General features: G+C 56.0%; 1 protein-coding gene across 1 annotated transcript; it reads right to left on the reverse strand.

Annotated features, from left to right (window-relative positions):
* Positions 1-492: 492 nt before the first annotated feature.
* Positions 493-1,317, reverse strand: LOC123097013 (uncharacterized). Its single transcript, XM_044518783.1, has 2 exons — positions 943-1,317; positions 493-846 (listed from the first exon to the last, which is right to left on the reverse strand). Exons 1-2 carry the CDS (start codon positions 1,315-1,317, stop codon positions 493-495), a joined length of 729 nt encoding a protein of 242 aa, XP_044374718.1.
* Positions 1,318-12,481: the final 11,164 nt, after the last annotated feature.

A 12,481-nucleotide genomic window follows, 5' to 3' on the forward strand; every position in this document is an offset into this window, starting at 1 on the left:
AACTTAGTTTCCACGTACGGAGTAAATTACACAGAAGTACCACAATTGGGGCATTGGAAGCAGATTGGTACCAAGTTTGGTAATTTTTACGTGTCAGTACCAAGTCTCGGGCTAGACGTTACAAAAAGGTCTAAATCGCGTATAAACGTGTATTGACCGTGTATCTGACCGGCAGGGCCCGCCTGTCAGCTGCTGATGTGGCATTTTTTTTGCAGAAACCCCCCGCACCTCCTTCGTCCTCACGCGCGGCGGCGCCCGATCTGGATCGAGGGGAGGAGCCCCTCGAGCTCGTGCTCCTTCGCCTCCCGTAACCCCCGCCCCGCCCTAGCCTCCTCCTCGCCGCGCCGCCGGCCGGCAACCGGAGCACCACCACCGGCGACCAGGACCAGGCCGTCCCCACACCCTGCCTCTCTCCTTCTCTTCCTCCTTCCATTTTTTCTTCTCTCTCTCTCTCATCCGAAGCTCTCTCTCATCCGAAGCGCTCTCTCTCTCTCAACGCGCCGCCTTGGTTCCCGTCATCCCCACGAGTGAAAGAGGGAGGAGACAGAAAGGGATCCATGGCGGCGGCTGAGTGGGTTGATGGTAAGGGGGAGGTCGCTGGAGGAGGGGGGAAGGGGGACGGCGCCGGGCGGGGGATCTGGCCGACGGCGAGGGAAGGCGCGGTCGGCTGCTGGGGTTCGAGCTGCTGCAGCGGAGGGGGGAGAGGCCACGACGCGAGGAGAGGCCGCGGCGGAGAGGGAAGGCGCGAGTAGAGGCCACGGCGGCACGAGCAGATGCCGCGGCGGTGCGAGCAGGGGCAGCTCCGGCGCAAGCGGGGGCCGCGGCGCGCCTCTCCAGCTTGTCGCCCTGTTCAGACCATCAGCAGAAACACACAACGAGCAGTAGTTAGTCACCGGCGGTGATCGGCGGCCATGCGTTTGCCGACGGTCGACACTCACGAACCTGGGAGAAGAGCTGCAGCGCGAGGCTGACGATGGCGAGGACGCAGCCTGCGGCATGGAGCGCGGGCGCGAGGAACTCGACGATGCCGAGCTGGGGGTCGAACCGGGCGAGCCCGACGTGGCAGTCCACGCCGGCGAGGTGCGTGCCCAGGTCGTGCGCGTTCACGGCCGCCACCACCGCCAGCGCCACGCCAGCCACGGCGAGCCCGGCGTCCGTGGCGCCGACGCCGCCCTCGGACGCGCACAGCGCCGCGAGCCCCGCGGCCAGGAGCAGGGTGCCGAACATGTACGCGCCGGCGTTGATGTACTCCCACCACCGCACCGCCAGCGCCTGCCCGTACAGCCGCGCCTCCCTCGCCGTCGCCAGCTTCACCATGGCCCCGACCGACCCACCGACCATGGCCCCGACTCCCCTCGATCCAGAGCGGGCGGCACCGTGAGGGGGTTTTCTGCAAAAAAATGCCACGTCAGCAGCTGACAGGCGGGCCCTGCCGGTCAGATACACTGTCAATACGCGTTTATACGCGATTTAGACCTTTTTGTAACGTCTAGCCCCAGACTTGGTACTGACATGTAAAAATTACCAAACTTGGTACCAATCTGCTTCCAATGCCCCAATTGTGGTACTTCTGTGCAATTTACTCCCACGTACGTCATCGGTTGCAATTAGCAACCTCGGATTAAGCGTCACAAATTTGACCCAAGAAGCCGCCAAGTCCGTCCACAATCACCCGTCGCGCGCCGTCAAAACTCCACCCACTGTCCTTACCAAAAACATTAATAATAATAATTCAAGAATACAATAATTTACAAAAATAAGTTTATTTTAAGTTTATTAAATTAAATTAAATAATATTGCGCAAGTGCAACATCAAACTGCCATCCCATACGGGGGTGTCTCTTTAAAGATGGAATAAGGTTTTCCCCGTTTATCCCCCGTTCCGATGGTGTTAATCATCGGAGGCTGTGTGTAGGTTTGTCTTCGGCGGATCTCGCGGGATTTGATCAGCGTTTATTTTCGGTGTATCCACCTAGATCCAGTCTTTATTCGTCTGTGCTCGTGTGTCTATAGGTTGGATCCACCCGATCTACTAATTAATCTCTTCATCACCGACGATTGCTATTCCGGTGCCCTGGTCCTGTAGGGCCTTAGCACAACGACTTCCCGACTATCTACTACAATGAGGTTTGCCCGGCTCTGTGAGGGAGGGGCGATGACAACAGCGTGTTTTCGGCTCGCTACAGTGCTTATAGTCGTCACTATGTGGTCTTCAGGCATTGATGTTATTTTTTGTTACTTCTGGTATTCTTTCTAATACATTGACTGTTGATGAATAGATCGGAAGTTGTCCCCGCAAAAAAACTGTCACCGCATACACAAATTTAAAAGAAAAAACATCAAATAAAAATCTAGTAAGCATCAATAAACAAAAACATATACTAAAATAAAGTAAAAACATAAGCCCACCAGATAATTCGGCCTGGTCAAAACATAACATCAACCAAACCTGATAGCTAGTAAGAGACAAGACAAAAATGAAAATAAATAAAATTGTAGAAAACAAACAGAAAGTTTGTCAAGTAAGAATAAATTAGTGGCATTGGTATTACCTTTTAAGAAGAAAAGAAATAAAAACAATTAAAAATAATGATACAAATTGCGCACATTTTACACATAAGTTGTACTTTTTGGACAAAGGACAAGATGATACCAACTACATCAGCCTACGCGACAATACAATATCAAGAACTGGTCGAGACCTCAAGGACGCACATAGTCAAAAAAAAAATAGAATAAGAAGGAAACCAAACAAAGCCAACACAACCAATGACTTGCAATAGCAACGCCTGGCCACACACTAGCTATGAGAAAGGATCTCCAAACACAACGCCTCGAAGAAGGTAACGACTCTTAAACACCATCGAACCGTGGTCCAATTCTAGTGAAACACCAACATTTCACCTTGAAGAGCACGTCTAAGCAGAGTCCAAAGCAATGCCTTCAACAATGACACGATGCGTAAGACACCACCATTTCCAGTGCAACTATTGAAGGTTGGACCTACGGTTTTCACCCCCGGAGCTCGAGAATTGGTGCTCCAAGAGCACCACCAAGCTGAATACACCATATGTTGCCGCCACCCATTGTTGAAGAAGATGAAGCTGCATGACGGGGCACCCATATACCATGGTCACGGGAATTGAAATTGAAACTGTTCCATGGCTTTCATGCCCGATGACAGCCACTCGCGTTACCCTTGGTGTGGATATTAGCATGCAATCAAATCTATGTGCATATGACTGCTACAAAATGGAGAGAACTGAACGTGGTTGGTGCTATATGGAGCACACGTGCTCCAGAAACTATGCGAGGAGGCTGACATCGACAACATCGGAAGACAAGTTGTAGTTGCACCCCCTCGACCCACCCTTGCACGTGTTCGCGTCACCATCGTCGCTTCACCGCTGCCACCATCGACCAACCCCTGATCCACCATTGCCAAATCCGCGCGTCGAAGACCCACTACTTCATGCAGCCACTCGAGCCATCCCCTGCCGCCCACGTAGCACGGCAGTACAACGGTCACCTAAGGCACTCGGGACCGTCGCCCCAGCGTCCAAGCTCCAACGCCTGGGTCACGTTGCCCCCTCCCCACCCCCCGGCACGTCCTCTAGCAGCACCTGGAAAGGGTAGGAGAGGAGGCGGCAGCTAGGGTTTGTGCTTCCGGGTGTAATCATCAATCCTTAGAATCAATCAAAGCCAGACCTGAGGCAACATGGGCCTTGACCTAGGGTGTGCCTCCTAATTACTTTGTTTAATCTCTACTACTATTAAACAAGCAAACATATTCATCGCTAAACGCACCCAACCTAGCTTCTAAATAACATCCCGACCAATTAGAGCCTCACGATTAGGCTAACTCATTTAGATATAACTGATAATATAACAATTAATTCTCATCAAAAGTTTGTTTAGCGGTTTCAGATGGCGGACGAAAACTCTGTCATCTGCCCATGCATTTGTTGGGCGACGGGAAAAAAGGCACAGTATATACACGGGAAACAACCCGTGCGCTCCGCACGAGCGAGGGGCTGGGTGGTGGCGGCTTCCTCGCGGGACGGGTCACCAATGGCTGCGGGTCAAGCCGACCGAGACAGCGGCGCATCTTTGGGAGAGGGGGAGAGCAAAGAAGAAGGAGAGGCCTGGCGGCGGCTGAGGAGGTGCTACGCGCCGCAACCTCCGCCTCGACGCGCCGCCAGATCTCCACCTCAACGCGCTGCTGGTCCTCTGCATCCTCCGCCTCAAACTTCAGTTTTTGTGGTATGGATCCCTTCCCCTCTCCACCAAATCTTGCTCTGTGCCTTGCCCGCCGCCTCTCAAGCAACACGTACCATTGTCCTGCTTGACGTGTTGTGCTCACATGCTCCTCTGTCGCACGGCGCCGTCCCCGTTGCCTCTCCGGCCCAATCGCAGTTGCAAGTGTTCTCCCTCCAGTTCGTCATGAACCACCAAAGGACGCACGGGAGCAGCATCTGGCATTCAGAGCCTCACAGGTTTGATGCTTGCACACAAGCGATGGATCAAAGGAGCCTGCAAACTATGTAACTGAATGTTGTTTCTTTCCACCAAATCATCTATTATTAATTTCCTCATTTCATCTTCTGATAAATGATCCTTTGATGTCGATTGCAGAGAGAAACATGTTTACAGTATTTTAGATTTCGGTCATTAGAGGGAATTTGGATTCTTTTTCTATCACCACACAAAGAAATGTATGTCATTGCTAATTGAAAAGGTGTAGGAAAATAGAGTTTTCTTTTATCTGTACTACATTATCAGCCTACGGGGGCAGTCATGGAGAAGCCAAGTTTAACCGATATTTCAAAATATTGTAGCCTCCGTAAAATTAAAAAAAGGTGCTTCTACTTCTTGAAACTCCCGACTGCTCATGTACTATTTCACATTGCCATCTTTGTTACTCATCACTTACTTGAAACTCCCAGCACATATTAATAATGTCGTCTCCAGAGTAAAGTCATACAAACTTTCTGGACGGCCGTTCCAGAAAGCACTGGATGAGTTTTTTCGCTCTCGCTAGCTCCCGCTCTCGCTAGCTGCGCCGTGCGCCACTCCGGCGCCGGCGGCCACTGCTCCTGCCGGTCGCCTCTCCGGTGCCGGCAGCCACCCCCTCCCCCTCCCTTCCTCCTAACCTTCCCTCCCTCCGCCCCCGCGCCATGGATGAGCGCGTGGCCCTTTCGGGATCCGGTGGATCCAGCTCCAGCTCCCCCCGACGCGCCCCCCTGCGCTCGCTGCTGGTGCCGGTGGTGGGCTCCGCCTTGGGCCCCCTGGGGCCGAGTGGCCCGTCGGTGCCTGCGGCCGGAGACGCGCCGTGGCGGACGAAGCGGGGGCGCCGGGAGCGTGCTCGCCCGGCGCGTCCGCGCGCACCCTTCCGGCCCCTAGGCCGCCGCCGCACTCGCGGATGCCGGCGCGCTTCTTCGGCTGTTGCTACAACTGCGGGGAGGATGACCACATCTTGCGGGAGTGCACGAACCCGACCAAGTGCGTTCGCTGCGATGGCGCCGGGCACAGCTCCAGGGACTGCCCGCTGCGGCGTGGCTCCTCGTCCGGTGGCAGCTCCCCCAGGCCGCATGCTCGTCGGCAGCGTGTCTCCTCTCCGTTTCCGCCCGTGTCTTGGTCGTCGCTGGGCGGGGAAGGTGGAGGAGCCGTCCTGCTGCTATCTAGAGCGCTCTGAGGAGATGGAGCGGCTGGAGGCGGAGCTCGCGCGCGCGGTCGTGGTCTCCATCGTCGGGAACCGCCCTGCGGTGGATCTGGCCAGTGCGGCGAAGGCCCTTCATGCCGCGTTCGACGTCGGGCCGGCGTCCATGTCCATCCGTGCCTTCTTCCCAGAGGACTTTCTGGTGCTTTGCGACTCCATTCACCTACGACAGCGCATGGCGGACCGTGGTCGGGCGGACGACCCTGGGTTCTCGCTGTCGCTCCGGCCCTGGATTCGGCAGGCGCAGGCCACGGCGGTAAATCTCCCCTTCCTCGTCCCGCTTGACCTCATCGGCGTGCCGGCCAATGCGTGGACGCGGCGGACGGCGGACGTCATCTTAGACGGCTATGGATACGTGGTGGACGTGGCGGAGGAAACGTCGAGCCGCAACGACATGTCTCACTTCCGCGTCTGGCTTCGCACGGCGGACATCTGCCGCATTCCGTCCCGCAAGCTCCTCTTCGTGGAGGAGCCGGCCCTGCCTCCCGCGCCGGCGGCGCGGAGCCGACCGCGGGTGTTCTCTCGGGCCCGTGCCGGCACTCTGCGATCCCATCGAAATCCGTCAGGTGGGCGACCTCCCGGCGGCGCCTCGCCCACCGCAGCCTCCCTCTTCGCCACGGCCGCCTCCGCCACCTTCCCCGCCGTCTGATGACGGCCATGGCCCCGATGCTGGCTCGTCAGGCCGCTGGATGGAGGGGGATGGCTTTTCTGCGAGGCGCGTAGTGGAGTCCAACGGTGGATATGTCCGGCGCTCCTACGCCGGAAAGGTGGACGCGGCGCCGCACCATCGCCGGCATGCACTCGCCGGCGCTGAAGGTGGTGACACCACGCCTTGTGGGGCTGGCTCCATGGGCACGCCAGACTGCGCTGCTATGGGGCCTGCTGAGACCATGCGGGCTTTGACCATAGTGGACTCTGGGGGCTGGTCCCAGGAATCGCGGGTACGGGCTGACCCCGGGCCCGCCTCGTGCCATGCATCGGTGGATGTTATAGATCTGATGGATGGCGGCCGCTCCCCCTCTGCGTGCAGCGGCTCGTCCATCCAATCCGCGAAGGTGGGCAGTATGATTGCTGCCCTACGTGGCAGTTCGGCAGGGGCGCGTGCGCGCTCACGGGATGCCTCTGCTGCCTCCTGGTCGGCCTCCTGGTCGGTTCGGAGCACTGGTTCGGGTGGGGTCCGTCTCTCAGTTGACCTTGGCCTCGCTTTTGAGGCCTCGGTATCCCCGCTGCATGCGCACTGCTCCCCCCAGGCGGACCCACATGATCTTTCACCAATAAGCACCCATGCAGGCCTGGCCCACCCGGCTACACCCCCATGCAGCAACCCATTTGATCCTCCCAGCGGAGCTGCTGCGTCACCCCATATGCTGGTTCCCCCCGCTCGGGCTGCTGCAACCAGCCCGTCTACCCCGCCTACCGTGCTCGAGCAGGTCCTAACGCAGATTCGTGAACACATACATGCCCCCCTTCTGCCGCTCCTTGACGTGCAGCGTGGCCGGCGCAAGCGGCCAATCATTCCGGACGAGCTTTGCCGCCGCAGTGCAAGATTGCAACAGAGTGCCAAGTCCTTGCCGTCGTCATACATCAAGCGGGCCCAACGGGTCTTGATGTCCAAGATGGGCATCTGTGAGATAGAGAATGAGCCGCCGGTGGACTGTTTGCAGAAGTATGCGCAGCTGTTTCGGAGGCCGCTGCCTCAACAACGCATCGACGCCCTGGCGAGGCTTTTCTCCCTAGACGTCCCCCTTGAGGAGTCCTCGCTGTCTCTAGAATCCTAGAGGGTCGGCTTGGTGGAATGTAGGCCTTGTAATGGAGATTGCAAATCATAATATTATTGTGTGCAACGTGCGGGGTCTCAACAACGCAGCTAGAGGGGCTGCCATGAGAAGCTTGGTGGATGACGCATCGGTGTCGGTAGTGTGCCTTTTGGAATCCAAGCTGGAGAGGGTGGATCAGCGCGTGATCCACTCGCTGTTGGGGCTAAAATTTGACGCGTTCGTCGCCCTTCCTGCACATGGCACGGCCGGCGGAATCATCGTCGCATGGGACTCCACGGTGGCCACAGTGCCCGCGTTCCGGATCGATCAATTTTCTGTCATGGTGGAGATGGTTTTTGGGGAGGGAAACCAATGGACACTTACCGCAGTTTACGACCCAAGCGACGACACGTTGAAACCTCTGTTCCTTGATGAGCTCCGGGCTATCAGGGCGGCTTGTGTGCGGGGCCTTGGGCAGTGGCGGGAGATTCAATCTCATTGTTGAAGCGGCAGACAAAAACAACAACTTGATCAACAGGCGCATGATAGGGCGCTTTCGGCGCTTCCTAAACAATATGGAGCTCAAGGAAGCATGTCTCATTGGACGGCGCTATACGTGGAGCAACGAGAGGAATCGCCCTACCCTGGAAAAAATCGACCGCTGGTTCTCCACGGCAGATTGGGACTCCGGGCACCCAGGGCACCTGTTGCAAGCCTTGTCCTCCTCCATCTCCGATCACTGCCCGTTACTCATGTCAACCAACGTCTCGTTCCATCGCAAATCGCGGTTCCACTTCCAGAGCTACTGGCCTTCTCTTTCCGGGTTCCATGATGTCGTGGCAAGGAGTTGGAACTCGCTGCCTCCGAAGGCCAACCCCTTCGTGGATCTTTTTTTGCGTCTAAAGGCCACTGCAAAGGTGCTGGCCAGGTGGAACCAGGCCAAGGTTGGCAACATCAAGGAGCAGATGTTGCTGGCAAACGAGCTCATCCCGTGCTTCGATCAGGCGATGGACTCAAGGCCTCTGTCGAGCGGAGAAACATGGCTCCGCAAGTAGCTCAAGAAGAAGGTGCTCGGGCTGGCGTCCCTACAGCGGACTATTGCCCGACAGAAATCGCGCATTTTGTGGCTGAAGGCTGGGGAGGCAAGCGAGGCATTTTTCAAGATCTTCGCGAGCCAGCGGCGCAGGAGAAACCACATCTTCAGGCTGAAGAACGGAGCGGCGGAGGCGACATCGAGGGCGGGCATGTGCGAGATGGCTGGGGACTTCTACGCGGGCCTACTGGGCAGGCCGGTGCTGCGGCAGCACACGCTCCGTCTGGCTGCTCTTGAGCTGCCGGCGGTTGACACTGCGGCGCTCGAGACCTCACTGTCCGAAACCCTAATCTGGAACACTATAAGGGACATGCAGCCTGACAAGGCCCCGGGCCCGGATGGCTTCACCACGAGATTCTACCAGACATGTTGGGCCATTATCAAGGAGGCGGTAATGAAGGCGGTGCACGCTTTCGACGACACGGATGGCAGGGGGCTGGACAGGCTAAACGAGGCCTTCATCGTTCTGTTGCCAAAAGTGGAGAGCGCCATTGACATCAAAGACTTCAGGCCCATAAGCCTCATTCATAGCTTCGCCAGAATCCTTGCCAAAGCCTTGTCGACTGAGCTCGCCCCGCTGATCCCTAAGTTGGTAGACCGCATTCAGAGTGCGTTCATCTCCGGAAGGTATATTCTGGACAACTTCATGCTTGTGCAACAATCCATCCGCACCCTCCACCGCAAGCGAGCGCCGGCTATCATCTTCAAAATCGACATCGCCAAAGCATTTGATAGCGTCTCATGGCCATTCCTCCTTGAGGTGTTGTCGCATCGTGGATTTGGCCCAAGGTGGATCAGACGGATGTCCACTCTCCTCTCGACGGCAAGTACCCAGGTGCTCGTCAACGGCTCGGCCAGCGAAAGTTTCTGGCACGGAAAAGGGCCGCGCCAAGGGGATCTGGTGTCTCCAATGCTGTTCATCATCGTCATGGATGTTCTTACTGCCATGTTCAGAAAAGTGGAGGAGGCGAGCGTGTTCTCCTCGTTTCGTGCGCTAGGTGTACGCCATCGCCTATCGCTATACGCAGACGACGCCATCCTCCCGCTCAGACCATTGGCCGCCGAGATGGACGTGGCAAAGGGAATCCTAGAATGCTTCCGCGAGGCCATGGGTCTGCGCTGCAACTTCGCGAAGAGCTCCATATCCTTGATCCGCTGCAGTGTGGAGGATGTGCAGGACATTGTTCAGGCGGCCGGCTGTGCCGTCAAGGAGCTGCCAATCACATACCTTGGCCTTCCCCTATCGCTGCGTGCCCTGACCCGCACAGAGCTCCAACCGCTTGTGGACAGGATTGCAGCCCAGCTACCTACATGGAAGGTCGGCCTTCTCTATCGGGCGGGCAGACTGACGCTGGTGAACTGCAAGCTCACGATGATGCCTATCTTTCACCTGATGGCGCTGGACCTCCCCCCGTGGTTCTTCAAATGCATCGACAGGCTGCGAAGGTGCTTCTTCTGGCACGGGCTCGAGGATGCCAGGGGAGGGTGCTGTCTTGTGGCTTGGCAAATTGTCTGCTCCCCGAAGCCTCTCGGTGGGCTGGGCGTGCTCAACCTGCGGCTTCTGAACCAAGCCCTGCGATGGCGCTGGCTATGGTTGCAGAAGATGGTGATGGATAGGCCCTAGGAAAGCCTGGAGGTTGGCATCTTGGACATGGCCATGTCCCTAGGCCAGGCGGCGCTCCGGTGCACCATCGGGAACGGGAGCGGAGCTAGCTTTTGGCATGACTCTTGGCTCAACGGTCGCGCTCTGTCGCTAAGGGCTCCAAATCTCCTTCAATTCGTCCGGCCGGCCGGCAAAAGGATGAGCGTGGCGGAGGCCTTGCATGACCATGCCTGGGTTCAGGCCATTCGTGGGGTGCCAACGGTGCCGGCCATCTTTTTTTCCGAGTTCCTCGACATTTGGGAGGACGTGCGGCATGTCACCCTTTCGGAGGCGCCAAACGAGTTCTCCTGGTGTCTTGGGGTGGCCGGCAGATACTCCTCCCGGGACACTTACACCTCCTTCTTGGGCAGGGAGCTTGCACCATGCGCTGACCACATCTGGGGATCCTGGGCCCCTCTTGAGGTGAAGATCTTCGCATGGCTTGCGGTGAGAGCGAGGCTGTGGATGGCCGATCGGCTGGCTCGCAGAAACATGCCGCACACAAGGGTGTGCCAACTGTGTTGCCAACAGGATGAGGATGTCAATCACATGCTCCTGGGCTGTGTGTTCGCGCGTGAGGTTTGGTACATCATTCTGCTTCCGCTGAGATTGCACAGATTCACTCCGGACGGCGCGAAGCCGTTAGTAGAATGGTGGCCCCAGATGGTGGAGGCGGTGCCGGCGAGCCAACGAAGACATCTGAACACCATGACCCTCGCCACTCTGTGTTTCATCTGGCTCGAGTGCAACAACCGCGTCTTCGAACGCAAAGTTTCACCGGCCGCAGCCACGGTTGAGCTCATTAGGGCTGAGCTCCGGCTTTTGATTAGCGCTAGGGTAGAGGGTGGACACCCATTTCAAGTGCACTAGAACGTACCAGTGGATTGGGCCTAGGCGGAAATGCTTTGTAATGATCCTGTGACTCGGTTCCTCTCTTCTCATTCTTAATGGAAAAGACATGCAATGCTCTTGCATGTTCTTGAAAAACAAACTTTCTGGACAGTTATTGACGGTGTCCTGGATTAGGGGGTGCTAACCTAGTCGGACCATGCTCCTCGGGATGGGCCGATGGGCCCTCATTCGTGATCGAGATGGACTTCGGAGGCCGTATGCAGGAGGCATGATCAAGACTACCTCCACCGAAGACTTGACGTATACTGCAAGATCTCTCCTGCCGCCTTGCTCCTAGATACTGATACTTCTCCAACGTATCTATAATTTTTTATTGTTCCATGCTGTTATATTATCATTCTTGGATGTTTTACAATCATTTTATAGCAACTTTACATCATTTTTGGGACTAACCTATTGACATAGTGCCTAGTGCCAGTTGTTGTTTTTTGCTTGTTTCGACTTCATAGAAAATCAATACCAAACGGAGTCCAAATGCAGCGAAACTTTTTGGAGATATTTTTTGGACCAGAAGACATCCAGTGGCCCAAAGAAGTAGCAGAGGGGTGCCCCGAGGGGGGGGGGGCACAACCCACCTGGGCACGCCTGGGGGCCCAGGCGCGCCCTGGTGGGTTGTGCCCACCTCGGTGGCATCCCGCACCGCCTCACTGGTACGCGTCGGTGCTATACAAACGGTTTTTAACCCCTTTCCACGACGGCATTTGGAATCGTTGCCTAGTGAGTGACGGCGATAGGGGGGGTTCTTCCCACACGACCCAGAAATCGTCGGGGATATGCCCTCCTAGCACACACGCTCGGCAAAATGAGGTCATGTGTGACCGGCGAGCGCTCAAATACGGAAATACGTATAGTAGAGCTAAAAAATACAATTATACACGCGAAATTGTTTTCGGTCGCAAGTACATCCCACATAGTTAGTCCCCGCTAAACGTTTCCGTTCGTATGTACATCCCACAGAATCGCTCCAAGTAAAACGTTTCCGTTCACAGGTACATCACACATAATTTTCCCCGTTAAATCGTTTGTGATAGCGTTGCCATTGCACATGATATTAACAATTTTATCATTTGCGTTATTGACTGCATCACACAGGGTGCATAGAAGAAACTGTGTGGCAAAGGTTGTCCATCACACACTGTTTTTATGTGGTAAACGTTTGCGCAAGGTGGCCTAACGCAAACAGTTTTCAAGAGGATGTCGTGTGTGCAGTGGAGATTGATCGCACACTTAGTGGATCCTAGAAACATTTCTGATCTCCATGTCTATCGCAGACGTTTCGCTTTCGCAAACCGTGTGAAGTGTGATCCCTAATTAATCCCCAATTAATTCCTAATTTAAAAATCACATGTTTTGAATTT

This window comes from Triticum aestivum, chromosome 4D (assembly GCF_018294505.1).
Source record: "Triticum aestivum cultivar Chinese Spring chromosome 4D, IWGSC CS RefSeq v2.1, whole genome shotgun sequence".
NCBI lineage: Eukaryota > Viridiplantae > Streptophyta > Magnoliopsida > Poales > Poaceae > Triticum > Triticum aestivum.